Here is a 22173-nt window from a genome sequence, read left to right on the forward strand (position 1 = left end):
ATTAAATCTAAAAATTAAATAAAATGCATTTGAAATTTAGTCAAAATAAATTATTTTGCAGTAAAATGTGACATTGTAACTGGACTTTCATATAACAGAGAGAAAAAAATGTATAAATCTTAATCAGTTTTATTAGCCTTTATTGTCTGGAAATTAGTTCCTCATCATATTTTTGCTTATACAAAATATTTTTTAGAAGAAAATAATATATAATATAATAAAATATAAATTATATAAAATGTTTATAGCTAGAATTTTATATATCCAAAATAATATTTACTTTACATACTTTTTTGCACAATTTGAAATAATACTAATAATAATTTCAGCTTGATTGGAAATTAAACAATAAAATAAAATAAAATGTGACAACTTTATTGGACATTGGTGTAGCAAAAATAAATTTTTATTTTCCAAAAATTTGTATAAAATACAAATCAAGTAAAAAAAAACACCCTTAATTATATGCATGTATTAGCATTATGATTGCAGTATATCATGGCTAGTTTATCAGAAAGTTCTTGTGCGACAGATTGAGTCGCCTTCAGCAATGTCACAAGCTGCCAGAAGTCCAGCTGAGATGAATCAGACCCGTGAGGCACCAGTGGGGTTTAGGGGAAAACTTTGAGGCAAAAACTACCGGTGTCAGTGTAATTAAACACAAAATAATCTGAGCCGTATGTCGATCAGTGTTGTCATAGATCCAGTATCTTGAGGCTAGTAATTTTGCTCTGTAATAATTTCTTCCACACACTCCTTTCTCATATTATTTCTCTTATTTCTTCTCTAATCTTTCCCTGCTAGAAAATCCAATTCATATCTAACTTAACTAACCAGATCCCGCAATCATGATGACCACCTAGAAACCATATAAAACCAATCTGTAGAATCAGAAACTGGTTTTAGCTGGATTTTCCAGTAGAGTTGTCATTTATCTTCTTCATTTCATGGTTTCAACTAAATAAAACCAGTGTCTTCCGTCAGAATATGGTTTTAACTGTTTTTTCCTGTAGGTTTGCCATTTATCTGCTTCATTTCATGGTTTCAACCATATAAAACCAGCATTTACCATCAGAATCTAGTTTTAGCTGGATTTTCTAGTAGGGTTTCCATTGATCTTCTTTATTTGACCATTTTTAGTTAATGATCCCCTAGAAACCAAACAAAACCAGCATCTACCATGAGAAGGTGGCAACCCTAGTGGAAAACAAATCCAGTTAAAACCAGCAACCCATAAACATCTTCATTTTATGGTTTCAATTAATGTCCATGTAAAACATAAAACCAGCGTCTACCATCGTAAGCTGGTTTTCAGATGGATTTTCCAGTAGGGTTGGCATTAATCATCTTTATTTCATGATTTCAATCAGTGTATGCCATAAAAAGATGGTTTTAGCTGGATTTTCCAGTAGGATTGCAAAGAACCTTCTTCATTTCATGGTTTCAACTAAATAAAACCAGTGTCTTCCGTCAGATTATGGTTTTAACTGGTTTTCCCTGTAGGTTTGCCATTTATCTTCTTCATTTCATGGTTTCAACTAAATAAAACCAGTGTCTTCCGTCAGATTATGGTTTTAACTGGTTTTCCCTGTAGGTTTGCCATTTATCTTCTTCATTTCATGGTTTCAACTAAATAAAACCAGTGTCTTCCGTCAGATTATGGTTTTAACTGGTTTTCCCTGTAGGTTTGCCATTTATCTTCTTCATTTCATGGTTTCAACTAAATAAAACCAGTGTCTTCCGTCAGATTATGGTTTTAACTGGTTTTCCCTGTAGGTTTGCCATTTATCTTCTTCATTTCATGGTTTCAACTAAATAAAACCAGTGTCTTCCGTCAGATTATGGTTTTAACTGGTTTTCCCTGTAGGTTTGCCATTTATCTTCTTCATTTCATGGTTTCAACTAAATAAAACCAGTGTCTTCCGTCAGATTATGGTTTTAACTGGTTTTCCCTGTAGGTTTGCCATTTATCTTCTTCATTTCATGGTTTCAACTAAATAAAACCAGTGTCTTCCGTCAGATTATGGTTTTAACTGGTTTTCCCTGTAGGTTTGCCATTTATCTTCTTCATTTCATGGTTTCAACTATATAAAACCAGCATTTACCATCAGAATCTAGTTTAAGCTGGATTTTCTAGTAGGGTTTCCATTAATCTTCTTTATTTGACTTTTTCAGTTAATGACCACCTAGAAACCAGATAAAACCAGAATCTACCATGAAAAGATTGCAAACCTACTGGAAAACTAGTTAAAACCAGTAACTCTTAATCATCTTCAATTGATGGTTTCAATTATCACCACCTAAAACCAAATAAAACCAGCGTCTACCATCAGATGGTAGTTTTAGCTGGATTTTCCAGTGGGTTTGCCATAAATCATCTTCTTTTGATGGTTGCATTGTTGAATGCGTGTCATAACTATAATTTGAGTTTTCAAAACCCCAAATGAATATGTATTCAGTTGATTTTCTTTCCTTTTTATTTCTGTTTTCTAGACTGAATTGTGGGAAACTTGTCCATCCTGTTTTAAGCAGGTAATGCTTTGCAGGGATCTCTTCTCTCATCTGCTTCTTTTGAACCGCAGAGCCTCCATTCATCTCTGGTTGTTTTGCCATTCTGTCTCATTAATTCTGCTCAAACACTAACCCAAGGCACTGTTTGAACTGGATTGCCTGATATCCTGCTATGCATCGCTAATGTGGAGATATGCAAGATTTATGTGTGCAGTCCGATTTGTCTTACCCACATTGAATATGAAACACGAATCTCCTTGAAACAATCATTCGTCAAGAGTCACAGTTTAAGACGCAGCACCGCGGGGCTCGACGTACACGCGCCTCCGGTGGCCCCCGTCAGATCTAGAGCAATGCCATTAAGTGACAGGCCTTTGTCTTTTTAATGCTAAGTTTGAAGCTTTTTATTGCTGACGTCAAAACAAATCACGCCATTGGAAATGTCCCTGAAAGTAAAGCGTGTTAATACACTTAAATGGGACAAAAATGTTGTCCTGTGGCAAGCATGATGGGGAACGTGTCCTAGAGGCCTGCTATCCTCAATCTGGCATTGTTTTTCAGGGTCAAGATACCCCAAAAAAACCTAGAATGCTGCTTTACCTGTCTCTTTTTTTAGGGAACATCTGGGATACAAAGTAGGACAGCAATTGAGGCATTCAGAGCAGGGTTATCATCGTTAACTAAAAGTGAAGCTATAAAATAAATACATACATAATTGAAATAAAATGAAATGAACATAAAAAAAATTAAAGAAATTATATATATAAAATATTTTAACTAATTTAATTTCTATATTTGCTTAATACTAATATATGTACAAATGTTTATTTATGTACTTAGTTACTAAGTACAGTAACTTATAAAATGGAAAACACTAATAAAAACACTAACTAGATTTATTTAAAAATAACTAATAAAAATAAGAAAAGCATAAGAAAATCGCTAAAGCTTTATCTAAACTATAAAAATATATACAGTTTAAGACAATATAATGTAGAAGAAAATCTAAAAATTAAATATAATTTAAAAAAATTCACAAAAATTACAATCGTGTGTCAGTGATATAAAAAAAACACTGCTTCAGAGTCCTGTTTTTGAGGTACGGTTTAGCTTTATAGACATTAGGGTCATCACGAAATCGAAATGGACTGTTTTATTAATTTTTTTATTAGATATTTTATGTCTTATTTTGAATGAGCAAATTATTTTGTAGTTAAAAAAAAAATCTGAATATTTAATATAAAATACTTCGCTTCACTGATTTTACTGAAACAAATAAAATTTCTGTATGACATCACAAATCCCTCTCATTTTTCAACCAATCTCCTTGAGCGACCATATATGGGCATTTTCCCTTCCTATAAGCTCCCGACCACATTTTGCTCATCAGATGTCTCTGTTTACTTCGAAATACAACAGGTGACATTTCTTGATGGCTTTAAAACCTAAAAACAAGCTTGTTAATGTTTCAGACCTAACATTGCAGGTCTAAACAGACACATGCAGACATTCTGACACCAATTTTGTGATATTTTCTTAATGTTCTTCCAGGCCTGGCAGAGAGTTTTAAAGCCTTGCATGACTCACACGTTTTAGCCGATGACCTCCAGTCGAGCCGGTGCCCAACCAACCCACAAACCCATCTAAACGTCCCCTCCGTCAATTATCTCTGGACTCGGAGTGCTTTAGCGGCTCTACACGGGGCTAATTTCACACTCGCTGCCACTCTTCCTCTAAAGACGCCGTCAGATGTCAGCTGAATGATGGCCACCGGCGTGGCTACCGAGCGCACGCTAAAGCTCATTATTTGAGAAGAGATTAATTAATGAGCGCTAATAGCTGTATTGAATGCTCAATTTAATTTTAAATCAGCGGCCTGGAAGGTCGTACTTAGATCTGTGTGCTACCCTGACCTAGTCTTTCCTTAAATAACTCTGGGATGGACTGTTGTGTAATGTTTTGTATTTTTCTTGGTGCTGGTGTGTGCATGACTGCTGACTGTTTTGACCGTCTCACAAAGTGTCTCTTTGTTTTTGTTTCCAATGCAAAATCAGATGCTTGTGTCAAATGGCGAGCAAGCACACATGCAAACCATGTTCGTTAAAGAAGTGGTTCAGCCAAAATGTCTTCGTTTACTCACCTTTGTGTTGTTCCAAACCTGTATGACTTTCTTTTTTAATGCAATTATAATAAGCTTCAAAAGGTACCATAAAAATAGTCCAGACAATCCGTGCATGTCATTTAAAGTCTTCTCACGTTCTATAAAATAAGATATTTTTTATTGGTCTCTTCTGACTTTTTTAAAGTTTCAAAATCCTTGAAACAAGTTAACTTTGCCTGGGAAGCAACATTGAGATATCAAGACTTGTTTTCATAGATTATATCTTGAATATGAATGCATTTGTCTTGATCAAAATACAAAAGTTTTTTTTTTTTTTTCTGGTTTAAAGGAGTTTTCTATAAAGCACTCAAATCATTAGAAAACAGTACAAAAAGTTACTTTTAAAACATAATTTAAAAAAAATAAAAATAAAAATTTTACAGTTTTTTTTTTCTTTGGACTTTTTTGTCCTGATGTATCTCTTTTGGATTTCTTTCGCAATTTTTTACATTTATTTATACTTAATAGAAGTCAAATAGGACAGAATGCACTTACATGCAATTAAATTTCAATGTTGGCCATTTAATTAAGAATTAACAATTAACAGTTATTTTTCTTTTTTTGGTAGTGAACAGAATGAATGAAAAGAACCAACTTGTAGAATGATTATCTGCATTTCCCATGAGAAAGCTGAATTGCTTCTTCAGTTTTGGTCTGTTCTTCACACAGATCTATTGTGTGACATCAGATGACTTGGGACACAGTCCTCGAGTCATGCAGGCCACTTTTATGATGCTTTTTTGACATCTTCAGTTCTCCTTCACTTTCATTATACTGAACAAAAAGCAGCCAGGATATTCTTCCAAGCATCTCACTTTGTGTTCAGCTGAAGAGATAAAGACACACAGGTTCGAAACGACGTGACACGGGAGTCTTTTTTTGAATGAACCGTCCCTTTTAACCTTCTGATGCAAATAACAGACTGTTTAACCGCTGCTAGTATTCAGCCTTTTGTAAAACAGAAAGTGTTTTCCTCATGCGACGTGACCCAGAAGCCAGACAGCTCTTATATTTTACCCTGGTGTTCTCTGGTGCTCCAGATAGCAGCGCTCTCCCTAGACGTCGTCGCTCTACCGTAGCGTCGAAATATAGGCCAGCCCTATGGGACCGAGGCTCTCGACTGAGCGTCTGCACGCCGTTGGATTTCAGGGTTTATGGGTGTATTTATTGTGCTTTCTCTTCACTTTCGTTAAAGACGGCGGCGTTTTTTTGCCCTTCAGCTTGACTGGGTCATAAACTGCGACTGCGGTATGTCAGAGCCGGAGCTGGCAGGCCATTTAAGGTTGTCAGTTGTGTGGGAGTAGATCAGCGGAGACGTGGAGTGAGTAATTGCTTTGATGCATGGGGCCTGTCTCCTCTATTTCTCTCTTTCTCGTTCTGTCTCAATGCTGAAGTGCCCTGGCTTATTAAAACAGCCTTTAAGAGCCCTGAACTTCCAGCAGAAGCTCCAGAACTTTCCTCATTTACCTGCACAGCAGTCTCTAGTCCTTCACAGTCTTGATGTCAAGTGTGGCTTGCTGTCGATTACCACAAACAGGCTTCTTTAATGAATTGGTAAATACGTCTGTTTTTTGTTGAAGCAGTTCTTATTTGTGCTGCAGACTAGATTTCTGTCATGCAAAATGACAACGAATGCAACGAGTGCTGGCAACAGAATAGGTCATTAAATGAATATGTTAGTCTTTATGACGCCTGTTTTAAATAAATTATCTATTCAAATAATATGCATTATGTTGCGTTGAAGTGTGCAGTTTTTATTGTGAGCAACAGGTAAATCTGTCATGTTCTCTCAATGCATTAAATTAATTTGCATTAATCTGTGTGTTCATATACAGTTCTACAATATATTTATGCATCACATAAATAGACATATGAAATAAATTCAAGAAAATTAGATTTAAGGATTTATTTATTTATATATATATATATATATATATATGCATGCATACAAACACATGGAGGACCCTTGATTTATCTATTTAGTTTTACTCCTGACATTATTGTCTGTATATAAACCATGGTGACGTAGCATGCAGAAAAGTTTATCAAGCTACTACTGATTTTCAGTTTTGCTTCCGTTTTGAGTTTCTGTAGTATAAAAGCTTTTGAGAAAATGATTGTCTGCAGTAATCGACAGCATGCAGAACATACTGTAAATAACCCAGAATCTTCCCATAAGTCTGAATGATCAATTTGTGATGTTCCTCCTCTTGTCTTGTCCTCATCTCTTCCAGACCAGCGAGCAAAGCACCAGCGGCCGAGAAGAAAGAGCGTCCAACCAGCACCATGAGCGAAGCGTCGAACTACACGGGCGGCTCAGACTATACCACACATCCCAGCAGCCCCACAACCAGAGTGAGTCACGAACTCTCTCACTGACCTTGGCCTAGTTCAAGCATGGCATGACCGATTGCACTGTCCCATCATGCATCCATAGCATGTTACACAATTATTGTCCGTTACTGCACATTTCGCTTCATTGCCTTTGCTCTGTGATGTCGAGTTGATATAGAGCATCATAAAAATGCAATGGGTTAGGATGTGTGACTAGTTGTTCAGCTAGTTAAAAATCCATCTCAAGCAAGCCTTAATGTGTTTTTTTTCTGCACCTTCATTCATTTAATCTTATCTTGCATAAACATTTGTGGATGGTCTCAGAGAAGTTTCCAAATCAGACTGATTATTCAAAGCTTTTGAAAGACTTGCCATTCTGACAAGCCACCGAAAATATAATTTTGCACATCCCTAAACTCTGTATAACATAAAAACACCCAAACAAGATAAACATTTAGTGAGTGCCTGTGGCTCAGGATTCCGGCGTTTCTCAAATAAATAAATGAACATGCATATGCATACAAGTGCGTACATATATAAATTAGGGCTATCAAGTGAATACACTTTTCAGATCTAATTAATTACCAAAAAACTAATTTGGCTGAGATAGAAAAGATTATTTAAAGTCTTTGTTTTGTTAAATGAGAAAAAAAAATAGCTTTAGAAAGAAATACTTGATTTGATTCAACATCAAATAAATAGTTTTTTTTTTCAGAAGCTGCTTCTGAATTCATATTTAGGAATATTTACAGAATATTTATTGCAGATCTGGGGTGGCATGAATGCATTTACACTGCATTTACGATTTCACAAATAGTGCCACAAAGGCAATGGTTTTTTATTATTATTAATTTGTAATTAGTTTAAAATTATCTTATTCTTTTTCATTTATTTTGTAATTTAATTCAATTTTAAATTAATTTATTATTTATTTATTTAACAAAAAAAATGAAACTCTAAATAAGGAAATAAAATTGCCAGTAGATGGCGGTAAATGTCTTGCATAAAGAGTGAGTCATTCATTCATTCAATTCATTCAAACCTCCGATTCGTTTAGAAATGGAGTAAATGGTTCTCTTTAGAAATGAGTCATTGAATCATTGCCTCACCTGATTTGTTCAAAATGTGGATTTATTTAGAAACAAAATACTACTGTCTGTTGATCGGAGATGCACAAAAAGTCTGCTTTAATTGAGCAAAATTGTGCAAAAACTGACGATATTGGCTCTCAAATAGAACACAACTTATTATTTATTGAACTATTTTTGAATTGAATTAATATAAATATAAGACAAAAACTCATGAATGTGCATTAAATGCCTTAATAAATTTTACGTTATTTTTGCCTAATTAATTAAATGATTGCACTAAAATCAAGTGCTTATAAATACATGCACAAATACATTCCTAATCATTTTCTCAGATAATAATGCCAGTTTGTTTCAGAAGATGCTAAGATCATGATGTTTTTTTAATTTCTGAGGGTTCGAAAGTGCTGTTGATTCATAATGCATGCGCTAAACGACTTTACTAGTAAGTTGTAATTATTTACAGCTTCATGGTTGAATAATGTATACAGGCAAGCTTGAGGCCTCACAAGTGTCTCCTCTCCCTCTGTTCGCAGCTCTCCAGGTCCTCAAAGAAAGTCCACAACTTTGGCAAAAGGTCCAATTCCATCAAGAGGAACCCCAATGCCCCGGTGGTGAAAAACGGCTGGCTTTACAAACAGGTTTGTGACTCCGGTGCGCTTACAAACCATTAATCTGAAACCATTCAGAATCTCATGTATAAATGTACACAAAAAAGTATGTAGCATTATAAAATGATGAGGATTTTTTTGGTTAGGTTATTTTATTATTTATTAAATATATTTTTATTTATACATTAAAGTACCATGATGCAAAGCAAAAATGTATTAAAGTACATCAAGAGGAAAAAAATCTGAAATTTGGAAAATTTTATTTTTGAACCCTTGAAGTGTTTATTTATTTATTTTATTTATTTTTTAACATAATTTTCCTGACAACATTCTGCTATATTTTGTTCTTACTGGGAAAACATGTGTGTGTGTGTGTGTGTGTTTGTGTGTATATATGTGTATATATATTAAAAATAAGTTGAAAATTATATTTTTGGACCCTATATTTTCCTCACAATTAGGCAGATTCAGCCATAGATTATCATTAATGTAATGCAACATTAAAATTAATAAAACAAATTAAATCAAATTAAATTATAAATGTGTTCATTTATTCATATAAATACATTTGGAAATATATATATATTTTTAATTATAATTTAATATTAATATTATTTTTGTTTTGAATGATACTAATCATATGCATTTCCTCATATATATATATATATATATATATATTTTTTTTTTTTTTTTTCTGTTTATATCACAGTACATGACTAACTGAGATAAAAGTTACTGATTATCATGTTTTCTGAGATTTGTCTGCACTTAAAATCTTATCCATCAAACGCTTCAGCCGTGCTTCATCTGCCTGTGTTTTTATGCAGGCCATGCACGACTCCTCAAGCTTATTTGTGCTTTTGCATCATATTTTTCACAACAGCTTCTCATAAAAGCCAGATCGGAATCAACACACAAAGTGTTACGGTCGCATCAGTAAGTTGAGCGCATCTTTGTGTGTGTGATCGCTGCTCCAGCGTTCCTTTGATAGCAGCATGTTTCCATGAAAAACACGACTTCAGAGGTGGTCTCTCCTCTTCCCCAAACATCCTCCATCAAAGCTGCTCCCGCAGCACAAGCAAAATCATCAGGCTTTGTTGTCTGAATTAAAATTTACATGCTTACACAGTGCAAACATTAACACAACAAACCGTAAAACACGGAGGAATATGAATATGAATCATGCCTCAAATAAATGAGTCGCTTAAAAAAAAAGAAAGAAAGAGAAAGAAAGAGAGAGACAGTTTCCATTCTGGAGAAAAGCAGCAAACAAAGCAGAGATTTTTGAGGGAAATAAGCTTGCATTGGAAAGAGGCGGGCTTTCTGTGCTGCACTGTGATTGGTCAGCTTGTTTGATTGACGGCTGTACTGCTGGGTTTTGCAGGACAGCACTGGAATGAAGATGTGGAAGAAGAGATGGTTTGTTCTGTCTGACATGTGCCTCTTCTACTATAGAGGTGAGTCGAGTGTCTCTGTTTATAAAACACTTTATCAACACAGCAGTGTGTATGATTTTCCTGTTTATGTGTGAGAATAAATCAACCTCTGAACACTTTGTTGACTTCTGCTGCAGTGTGATCAAGTGACACATTTGCTCTGCTATCTGTGGGTTTCACGCGGTGTATTTGTCAAATCGTAGCACTGTATGACTACTAAATGGATGGTTTCTACTGATTCTGACTTCACATAATGATTTTGAAACACTAATGATTCGATTTGGTTCTTTTGATTCATTTATGTGATTCAATTTGAGTGATTCAGTGAGTGAGTCATTAGACTGATTCAAACTGGTAGGAGTCTTTTTTTATTGATTCTTTAAAAAGAACTAGTTCATAAGTCTTTTTTTGTATTTTATAATTCTATGTTTGTCCGTTATAACTTACATAGTGGATAATGTACTGTCAGCCAGTCATTATCTTGATATTATATTATCTCTGAAGAGGTTTATTTTGCACTAATGATCTTTTGACTGAACATCTCCGTTATCATGAATGGCTACTTAACAAGTAAATAGATAAATGGATATAAATATTGAAACATTTGTAACTTGTTTCTCTGTTCAGTTACACCGTTTTATTATTTATTCACATTTTAAATAAACTTTTTTTTTTCTTTTTTTCTTTTTTTAATAAAAAGAATTTTTAATATTAAGAAAATATTATTATTATTATTATTTATAAAAAAATTCTGTATTGCTTAATTTGGTTTTATTTCCATTTGAGTCATTTTAGTACTTAAGCATAATTTCAGGTTCTGTGTGAATGTGGGGATATTATAGAATAGACAACATTATATATTTTATTGTAATATTTTACATTTTAGTCATTTTAATACTTTAGCTTTTTAAATTTAGTTGCATTTTTAATTTTAGATTTTGTTTAAGATTTTTCCTCATAATATTGAATTTTTTCATGTTTAAATATTTGATTTTTATTTCAATTAACTTTATTTAAAAAAAAAATTATTTCAATTTGAAGGATTTTAGTACACCTCTCAGTTTTATTTATTTATTTTTTTTCATCTAATACTATTTTTTTTATTTCTATAAATTTATTTTTGGTTTTTAAATTTATTTCAGTATTTCATTCAGTATAACACAATTTAAAATAGTTTCAGTTTAGTGTCTTAATAGTTACCACTCTTCAGAAATATCTGACTTAAATATTGTGGATTTTATTGAGGGAGATGCATGGACAGTTTGGTCCACTTTTGGGCACAGCGGTGTCTCAGCGTTGGACAGGTTGTGCTGCGTGCTGAATTCTCTTGAGGACGCTCTCTTAGATCTCCATAAATTGTGCAATTAAGCAGCAGATCCTTCTTTCACAGCCAGACCCATGAGGGCCGAGGCTGTTTATTGGCTGACAGAGAAGACCGAGCATTATTCTAGCCACGCAGCAGACGTGCTCAGACTGTCTGTTCATATCCTCCGTCTCTCTGTGAGTCCGTATCGACGGCTCAGATTAAATGTTGCACGTGGAAGTCAGTGATGAAGGACAGGTGAAGCTCTGAACGGCCCTGACCGAACAATACCACTGAGAGCAGAGGAGGGCAGATCACTGACGCCCCCTGTCTGTGTCAGCTGCCACTGCACACACTCATCACGCACTACTTCATTGGTTTCGGCCACGGTAAGATCATATGTAAGGCATGTGATATCTAACCACACATGGAATTTTTACAGACTTTTATGAACCCTTATTTACACTGGCTGTAGTCTAAAATATTTGTAACTAATTAAAAAATGGGGATATGTCTTAAAATCAACATGAAATAATAATCCCTTATGTTATGTAGCATGCCTGAACAGTGTACGCTGTGCACATTATGCAATTTAAACATTTGCTTTTACCTAAAAATTCAAATAAGGTAAATGTTGACTGTGAGCTAGGTTTGGGAACTAAAAACCAATACATTTAAAAATAATACTAATAAACTAATTTTGGAGAACACACTACTGTTCAACAGTTAGGGGTCTGTAACATTTTACTGTTACTAAATATTGAACTTTTTGTTCATCACAGAATCCTGACAATAATAAAAATGTATCACGTTTTCCAGAAAATATCAAGAAGCACAACTGTTTTCAACACTGATATTAATCAGAAATGTTTCTTGAGCAGTAAAATCAGCACATTAGAATGATTTCTGAAGATCATGTGACACTGAAGAAGATTCAATTCATCTTTTTTAATCACAGATATAAATTACACTTTAAATTGCATTTTTTTGAGGGTTGATTATATGTAAAAACAATCCCCAAACCATCATATGGTAGTTTTTGTTTTGTTTTGTTTGTTTGTTAGTATTGTTGTTTTATATTTACTCTGTCTATGTCGCTTTTTAAAAAGATTAAAAAGTCATTAAAAAGCATGTAAACACTGTTTTTGCAAGAATGGTTTGGCACTTTCATCATTTGGCAGTGCAATTATATACTTTGGCAGTTTATAATTTTTTCATTAATGAGAAATATCCAGAACAGTTGGTTACCGCTCCAGTCCTAATGAATGTTGGCGGTGATTTCGTGCAGAATTGTTAGAGTTTTGTATCCGCCGCTGAACTTACTCTGAGCTTTGAATTGTTTTTGATTTTTGATTTTTTTTGGGGCGGTATCAGTATGTGTTTTCCCTAAAGCCAGCACGCTGAGTCTGATCATCTCTGTGTGTTTGTTTGCTGTCAGTGATTCAGTGTGGCGTCTCTGTGAGCCACCGGCAGGTTTCTTCACACTCAGTGTGTGGGATGTTTCCAAAACGCAAAAAACTTGCTCCATGTAACTTTTAAAAGACAGTTGCATATCATTGTCTTCATTGGTCTCTATGGCAAGCATGTGAGTTTTCTTCACAAGAACCTATATTTAGGAATTACGAATTAAAACATCTACTTAACACTAATTATACAACTATTAATAAACATGCATGGACATGTTATAGATATACAGATTATTCAGTGACTCTTTCTTCAGTTTACATAATCCCAGTAGATTATGATCTGTGTTTATGAGTGTGTCCAAAACACAAATTCATTCAGGACAAAAATATATTTTATTCAGTCAATCACTGAATCTTTTATGCAACCAATTTGATTCATTCAAGGACAAAACAAGTCATCTTTCATTCAACTAATTCAGTTCATTCAGGAATGATACAAGTGACTTTTATGAGTGAGAAGTTCATTGACTCAATCTATTCCTTCCTAAACAATGAATTATTCAAGAGCAAAATAAATTTGTCACCTGTAAATGATTGCATCTTTCACTTAACTGATTTGATTCATTCAGGAACGAAACAAGCATTTTATTCACTCAAAAATAAAACAAGTGGCTGTCTTCATGAGAAAATGACTGAATCCTTCACTCAACCAATTTGATTCATTGAATCTTTCATTTAACAAATTTGATTATTTCCAGGAATTAAACAAGATTGCTTCAAAAGCACTGATTCATTCAGGAACGTTCAGGAATATATTTATCACCAGCAAATCGTTTAATTATTCACTCGACTGATTCAGTTCATTCGGATATTTAAAGTGATTCATTGAATCATGTCTTCAGCAGATTGATGTAAACACGGATTCATTCAATGAATCAGAAACGCAAGTTAATTTTGTCTTGACTTTTATTTGAAACTATTTTTGTTGCCAGAGCAAAAACAGACATTTGTTTCAGGTTGACCTTCTGTTTATAAAAAAGAAAAATATATTTATTTATTTATTTATTTATTTATTTATTTATTTTTTAATTAGCTTATTTATTCATTTATTTTTATTTTTTTATTGAACGCTTAAAAGCATCATCATTCATAACTGCGCTTCATTTGTCCTGAGACGTGCCGTTATTTCTCTAAGCGAACTGACGAATGACTAAAAGGTGGGTTTTGCAAATAAAATTGGTGTTTTTTGTGAATGTTGAAAATAATAAATTGGCGTGATGGCTGTTTTTGGCGTTATTGAGGTAATAGTAACAGTTAACACAGCTGTCTGCAATCAAAACGATAGAGTTTACAGTCGAGAGCAGTCACAACCTCATTGACACGCTCTGATGCACACAACACTGCTGTTTACCCCAACCCCTGCCGAAATAAACACCCAGTCGTCATCTGCAAGTTTAACAGGTTCCCTGGCGGTCGGCTCATGTATGCTAATGTTCTCAACGTCTCTCTCTTTGTGTCTTCAGATGAGAAGGAAGAGGGAATCTTGGGAAGTATCCTCCTGCCCAGCTTCCACATCTCCATGCTGTCCGTGGACGACCACATCACCAGGAAATACGCCTTCAAGGTCAGGGAATCACATTTTACATGTAGACGTGGTTTGGAAGAGGGCAGGTGAATAAAAGAGTTGAAACACTTCATTTAAACAGATTTGAAGTCAGTATATGTTTGCTTTTAGCTCTGTTGTTGTAAAGAAACATTTTTAAAAACCATCATCAGTCATGTGAAACAAGCCCCTGCTATTTTATTGACCACCATTTGAAAAAGTCATTTAAATTGATTTAAATTGATAAATTTAATTCTACATATTGTACATTTTTAATATTCAAACATGAACTAAGAGTCAACAATTTATAATCTTCTTTTTAAATGTTATACTGTATGTTGTAAAACAAAGTATCTTACTCTCATCAATGCTGCATTAATTTGATCAAAAATACAGTTTTCTATTTATTCTCAATTCTGAGAATTTAGTTTATTGCTTGGATTAAAAGCTGAATCTTCTCCAGTCTTCAGTGTCACATGATCCTTCAGAAATGTCTAATTTGCTGCTCAGGAAAACATTTCTGATTATTATCAGTTATGTGCTGCATCACATTTTTCTGGAAACCATGATGCATTTGATTTCTCAGGATTCTTTGATGAACAGATATTCCAAAAGAATAGCATTTATTTGCAATAGAATTCTCTTGGAACATTTTAAATGTCTTTCCTGACGCTTTTGATCAATTTAATGCGTCCTTGCAGAATAAAAGAATTCAATTCTTTAAAAAACAAAACGTACTGACCGCAAACTTTTGAACATGTATTTATAAACAAACCTAAACCGAGATATAAACAGAACCGTGGAATAAAAATGTGTTCATTGTTCATTTCTGATACCAAATTTAATCTTATAACAAAACTTGAACTTATGTAATAGCTTATAAAAACAAACCTTTTCACTTTTAGGATCTTGATTATCTCCATTACAAGATTTGGAAAAATGACACTGACATCAGGCCAGCAAAACTTTTTAATATAAACATGAGAAAGTTTGGACAGATTTAGTCTCTCTCTGGGGTCAGATCAGTGTGTTAATTTGTGAATTTAATAAAGTCTAGAACAGAAAAACCTGCCATCCTGCTCAAGGGCGAGAGTTTGGCTCTAGTAAAACTATTATGAACTTGAGTTAGACCAGTTTCCTGACACAGGTTTTTGCTGGATGGCACTTTCCAGCTGACGATGCATTTTAGTGTCTTGTTCTGTGAGAGTTTGCATCTCAGTGGAGTCATTTACCTATTAATGCGGGTATTTTCTTGTCTTTTTCTCACTCTTATTCACTATTTCACAATGGTGTGGCTTGTCCTCCATGATGATTCATGAACCCGAGCATCAACATGTTTACTAGAAGGAGCTTCGCTAATACGGTGAGTCCTGAGTTTGCACAATGCCACATTAACATACTTCACCGCATTAACCAGAAATATCTTCATCCTTTCATTATCTAGACCTTATAGGAATAGTTCTCCCAAAAATGAACATTTGCTGAAAATATATTTCACCCTCAAGCCATCCAAGAAGTAGATGAGTTTGTTTCTTCATCAGAATTGGGGAATTGTAGCATTGCATCACTTGCTCACCGATGGATGCTCTGCAGTGAATGGGTGCCATCAGAATGAGAGTCCAAACAGCTGATTAAAACATCACAATAATCCACATAACTCCAGTCCATCAGTTAACATTGTGAAGCCAAAGTCTTTAAACCATTGCTTCTGGCCAAATCCATAATAAGGAAATGATTTAAAGCTTAATCATCTTAATAATGGATTTGTTTCTTCCAAACACACAGGTTTTGGTTTCACAATATGTTTACTGATGGACTGGACTAGTGTGGATTAATATGATGTTTTTATCAGCTGTTTGGTCTCTCGTTATGATGGCACCCTTTAAGAGTGTATCTCATAGAAGTGTGTTTTGTATGCTGCCTATGTAGACCGAAACATCTCGCTAGAGTTCTTGTTAACTATTCTAAAGCGCTGAGTGTTTGCTCTTTGAAGTCTGTATAAACTGTTGTGAAAGACGAGTTGTAAAATCCACACAAAAGCTGTCAGAGTCGAGCTGACAGACAAACTCCTGAGGGGCTCTGAACGATGAGGGTCTGTCAACTCAAATCGGCTCACTTCAGAAAGACTACTCAAGCATTGTTGCATTTTGTGCCGCTGACACCAGCTAGGACACCCAAAGTATTAAGTATAAGGTATTAATTGGTATTCACCATCAATTCTTTTTTCTCCTCAGGCTGTTTTGTTGGTTTTTCATAACTAGGCGACGCATCCAAACATGCGGACGTACTATTTCAGCACTGACACAGCCAAAGATATGGAGTCCTGGATGAAGGTTATGACGGATGCAGCGTTGGTCCACTCTGAGCCAATCAGGAGGTAAGAAGACGTGCTTCGGTTCACGCTGAACCAAGCAAAAGGAAAACAGTCAAATCCCTTAGTTAGGAGTAAGTGCAAAAAAGCAAAAAAGTGAGTAATTAATGATATAAATCATTTAAAAGCAATAATAAAATAAAGAAAAATATCTGAAGTAGTTTTTTTATGATTAGTAAAACTGTCAAATCATTTTTTATGCCAATTAATGACTAATGAAAAAAAATATTGAGTAAAAAAAATATATATATATTTTGTTAATTTGTTTTTCGGGGTTAAGAATTTTTTTTAAGAAAAACAAAAGTTATTGATATGATTAATTGAAAATATATATATATATATATATAAAAACATTTAAGAAAAAAATAATGTCAAAATATCAATATTTTTTAAATGTTTATTTTCACCCCAGTTTGAAAATCACTTTCTAAAAAGCAAAACTAAATATTTAATAAGTTATATAAATAGCTTAAAATCAATAATAAAAAAAATGATGCAGATTAGTAATGTAATAAATATTTTACTTAATTTTCAAGGTTAAGTATTATTTATATTGTTGTTAACTTGTCTTTATGTTGCCTCAGTAGAAACCACTTTAGCGTTTCCTCTTTACACTTGTCACTCTTTCTAACGGTGCTTTTGTCCTACCTTTTTGAGTTTCTAGACTAGAGCCGCTTATATCCCAAGAGATTCTATCGAGCAGAGATTTTCACAGCTTTATAAGTGGCAGAAGATGTTTTTGAAACTGTGTGTCTGTTTGTTTCATTACAGCTTTTAGCACACTTCACAGATGCTGAAGTCTGAGTCCTCTCAGACTTAAACACTTGCTTTTCATTTTTTTTTCGGCAAATGGATCACAGCTGTGATTGAATTTCAACTGCAGCTCACTTTTCATAGAAACAAAGTGACTTATTAAAAGAGACACAAATGTTTGGTCAAAAAGAGATTGCATTCATGTTGTGTTTCATTGGTGCTCTGTATCATGTAGTTTGTGTAGTAAAGCTATACAGTATAAATTTAGAGCAGTTGAATAGCTTGTTTTTAATTTGAAATGCTCACTTTCTTCTCTCACTCACTAGCTTCTTGTTTTTTCTCTTTCTGCAGGCTTGATAAGGTGAAGGTTGACTCACGCAGCCCTCAGGAGATGAACAACATGCTGAATCACCGAGTCCTGACCCGACCCGAGATCCAAAACAATGAGAGAAACCGCGAGACGCTTCGCCAGGAGGAGAAAAAGCAGAAAGCTGTGGACAAGCAGAAAGAGAAAGATAGCAGGGTAAGCGTGCAGAAAGATGGAGAGCGATACACCCTCCAGAGAGACATGGACAACTACACACTGCACTCAGATGCTCAGAGACTCGCTCTGCAACAGGACGGAGACAGATTCATGCTGCAGAAGGACGTGGACAAATACGTCCTGCAGAAAGACGGAGAGAAATACGCCGTCCACAAAGACGGAGAGAAGTACCTGCTGCAGAAGGATGGCCAGAAATACACGCTACACAAAGACGGAGACAAGTTCATGCTTCAAAGAGAAGGTGAAAAATACGCTCCCCCGAAAGACAGCGAGAAGATCCTGCAAAGAGAGACGAGGTTCCCTCATGGAGACAAACACATGAAGCAGAAAGACCCGGAGAAACCCGTCCCGCCGCCGCGGGAGGGCGAGAAATACGGCTTCCAGAAAGAGGGCACTGTGGAGCGACCGCTCACCAAGATCAACAGCATCAAACTTCAGCCGGCTCAAGCGGCGGCCATCGCTGCGGCCGTCTCGTCCTCCAGAAAGCTCCAGAGTGCAGTGGGATCAGGACAGTACAAGCCGGCCCAGGTCAACGGTTCTGGGGAACGAGGAGGAGACAGAAGCCCTGGAGACATGAGCAACACGATGCCCCAGAGGACGACAGAACCAGAGCGAACCCTGAGCAGAACCAACTCCATGCAGCAGCTGGAGCAGTGGGTCCGTACGCACCGCACGCGGACCCCGGACGATGACACCAGGAGGTATTTTATAACCCTTTAGTGGTTAATTTTTATCTAATATTGCTTATTTTATAGCTTAATTGTGTTTGGTGTGTTAAGTTTCATTAATGCTCTAATTCTTTTTAGCCTGTGGTTGTGATGACCCTATGAGAGACTAGCTTTTATGTGACTTTAGAGACTACAGATTAAATATTACAAACTTTACATTATGAACTGCAAGTTTTACAAACCAAACATGCTACAAATACAGATTTTACACTACACAGTACAAACTACAGGAAGCTTTACAAACTACTTTTATAACAAAGTACACAGTACACACTTAACAAACTGTATAATGTTTTAAACATTAAAACTACTTGCATTACAAACTACATGTGTCTTTATAGACTACAGAATTAATATTACAAACTTTACATTATAAACTACAAGCTTTACAAACTAAATGTACTACATGCTACAAATACACATTTTACACTACACAGTATTAACTACAGGAAGCTTTACAAACTACTTTTATTAAAAAGTACATGCTGTACAAACTGTATAATGTTTTAAACATTAAAACTACTTGCATTCCAAACTACATGTCTTTATAGACTACAGAATTAATGTTACATACTTTACATTATAAACTAAAAGCTTTACAAACTAAACATACTACATGCTACAAATACACATTTTACACTACACTGTACAGACTACAGGATGCTTTACAAACTACTTTTATTAAAAAGTACACAGTACATGCTTTACAAACTGTATAATGTTTTAAACATTAAAACTACTTGCATTACAAACTACATGTGTCTTTATAGACTACACAATAAATATAACAAACTATATTATAAACTACAAGCTTTACAAACTAAACTACATGCTGTGCAATACACATTTTACATTATACACAGTACAGTCTACTTTCTTTACTAATTAGTAAACAGGACTTCGTTTAAAAACTACTTGCATCACAAAGTACACAGTACACACTTAAAAAACTTATATTTAATGTTTGAAACGTTAAATCTACTTTGCATTACAAACTATATGTGACTAGGCTATGCAACAAATATTACAAACTTTACATTATGAGCTAGAAACTGTACAAACCAAACGTATTACATGCTACATAATACACGTTTTACACTACACAGTAAAAAAAATACAGGAAACTTTACAAACTACTTTTAAGGCAAAGTACTCAGTACACACTTTACAAACTTTACACGCTAAATGTAACATTTTAAACATTGCATTACAAACTACATGTGACTTTGTAGACTACACAAATAAATATAAAACATGTTACATTTTGAAATACAAACTTTACAAACCAATCACATTGCATATCGTACAATTTAAATGCTTCACCTTTTACAAAATGTTCACTTTGCACATCAACTGCACAATATAAACTTTACATCCCTGCTTGATAAACTATACAGTGTGCACTTTACAAACCAAACAAATATCAAACCAAAGATACTACAAGCTACATGATATGTTTTATAGAAAATGCTGTACAATCCACATAATGCCTGCTTTACACATTAAAAATGTACACAGTACACACTTTACATGCTTTACAAACCATAACAAAATAAAACATTTTTAATGGTACACACATTGTAAACTACACAAAACTATATTTTACAAAATATTCACTTTAAAAACTACACATTGTCAGACTCACAATACATGCTTTAAAATCTAAACACATTGCACATTATACAATTTATTTTTTACGAACTACTTATATTATGAATAACAGTACAAACTGCAAACTACACAAAATGCTTTTTACAAATTATAAAAAAACTTTACAAGCGAAACTCATTACACATTAGTTTTTAAAAGCAGGTATTTAGATTGTAGAGTTTGTAAAGATTTTATTTTGTAGTTGCTTGTAATGCTTTTTTACTTTTGTTTGTAGTTTTTAGCATATATATTGATTAGCTTGTAATGTTTTCCCTGTAAACTTATTTTGTAGTTTGAAAAGTGTAAATTTTACAAGACACAAACTACACTATACACAAAATATCAACTGCATAATAAATGCTTTACCATCTACACATGACAAACTATAACAAAGTTCGTGTTTAGTTCGTAAAAGCAGGTATTGTGTAGTTTTTAAAGTTTGTAGTTTGTCCTACTTTTAAATTTAGTTTTAGCTTGGATATTGTGAAGCTTGTAATGTTTAGATTTGAGTCTTATTATCTTTTACTTTAAGTGTATATTATGTTTAAATACGTATATATTCTTCTTAAACTCCACAATACAAACTTACCAAACCAAAAACTACAGGTTATAAACTTTAAAAGGTTAGTTCACCCCAAAATGATGTTCCAAAGCCGTAACACCTTTGTTTTATCTTTGGAACACAAATTAGGATTTTCTTTCATTAAATCTGAGAGCTCTCTCAAAGAAAACAAAAATTGCATAATTTATTCAATAGTTCTTCTCCCAGAGTTAACATCCTTCGCCGCTTTGGAGAGTACCACGATGCATGCGCTATCTTTCAACTGAATGTAAACAACGCTGAATACGTTCTGTGGAAAGCGTGCACATGCATCGTGGTACTCTCCAAAATGGCAGAAGACGTTAAACCACATTGTGTAGTCTTTAACGTTTAGTTTGTAAAAAGATTTTGTAGTTTTGTAAAGTTTGGATTGTGTAGTTTATGATGTAGTCATGCAGTATATGCTTCTCAAACTACACAATATGCACTTTACAAACTACTTTACTTTTTGAGTGCATGCATGGTTGTGTTTTTGTACACTCCGTCTGTCTGTCATATAGCAAACTAGATGCTGTATTCATGCATCATTCTGTCTGTCTGGGTTTCTGAAGCATCAGTGCCAGAGAGCCAAAGAGTGCTGTGTTTTATCTCCCACTCTCAGTCCCCTGATACATCCGCTCCACAACAAACTCCAGCGTCTGCAGGCAATGTTCCTGCATGAGCTCTTTATCATGACCCAACAGAGATTTTTTCCTCTGCCCGGTCTCAAAGCCTCTGTCGGCCCGGACCGGTTGTGTGGGAGCTGCGTATGCTGTCAGGTGCCATCCTCCTTTTAGGCTTGCAGTGGCAGAGTAGGAGGACGTGTGTTTGCTTTGCTTGTCTCGTCCTCCTCTCCTCTGATAAATAAGTCATGGAGCTTTGTGCTCGAGCACTACGAAAATTTGTCTCAGAGTGGATCAGAGTTGCTGTCAGTGCAGGAAGAGGAACATAAAGGTGAACGAGGAAAGAGAAACGCCGCTGTGTGTTTGTGTTATTTAAGATGCTGATTCATGCTGATTATCAAAAGGCATCTGTGAAGCATGTCTCTGCTCTGCCTACATTCTCTTCAGAAACTATAATCAATATTTGTGCAA

General features: G+C 34.6%; 1 protein-coding gene across 21 annotated transcripts in view; it reads left to right on the top strand.

The window, feature by feature from the left end:
• LOC113059362 (pleckstrin homology domain-containing family A member 5-like) overlaps positions 1 to 22173 on the top strand; it is a 143545-nt gene that overhangs the window by 96311 nt on the left and 25061 nt on the right. For 14 of the 21 annotated variants that reach the window (XM_026227824.1, XM_026227874.1, XM_026227855.1 and 11 more), the window contains 7 exons: positions 2494 to 2532; positions 6907 to 7027; positions 8631 to 8735; positions 10090 to 10162; positions 14374 to 14474; positions 16715 to 16830; positions 17929 to 18822. In XM_026227824.1, coding sequence (XP_026083609.1) covers positions 2494 to 2532; positions 6907 to 7027; positions 8631 to 8735; positions 10090 to 10162; positions 14374 to 14474; positions 16715 to 16830; positions 17929 to 18822 — 1449 coding nt within the window. The remainder of the gene's footprint in view (positions 1 to 2493; positions 2533 to 6906; positions 7028 to 8630; positions 8736 to 10089; positions 10163 to 14373; positions 14475 to 16714; positions 16831 to 17928; positions 18823 to 22173) is intronic. The other 7 variants (XM_026227841.1, XM_026228004.1, XM_026227969.1 and 4 more) reach the window with 1 other exon arrangement.

The sequence above is a fragment of the Carassius auratus genome, chromosome 4 (assembly GCF_003368295.1).
Source record: "Carassius auratus strain Wakin chromosome 4, ASM336829v1, whole genome shotgun sequence".
NCBI classification, from domain to species: Eukaryota; Metazoa; Chordata; class Actinopteri; order Cypriniformes; family Cyprinidae; genus Carassius; species Carassius auratus.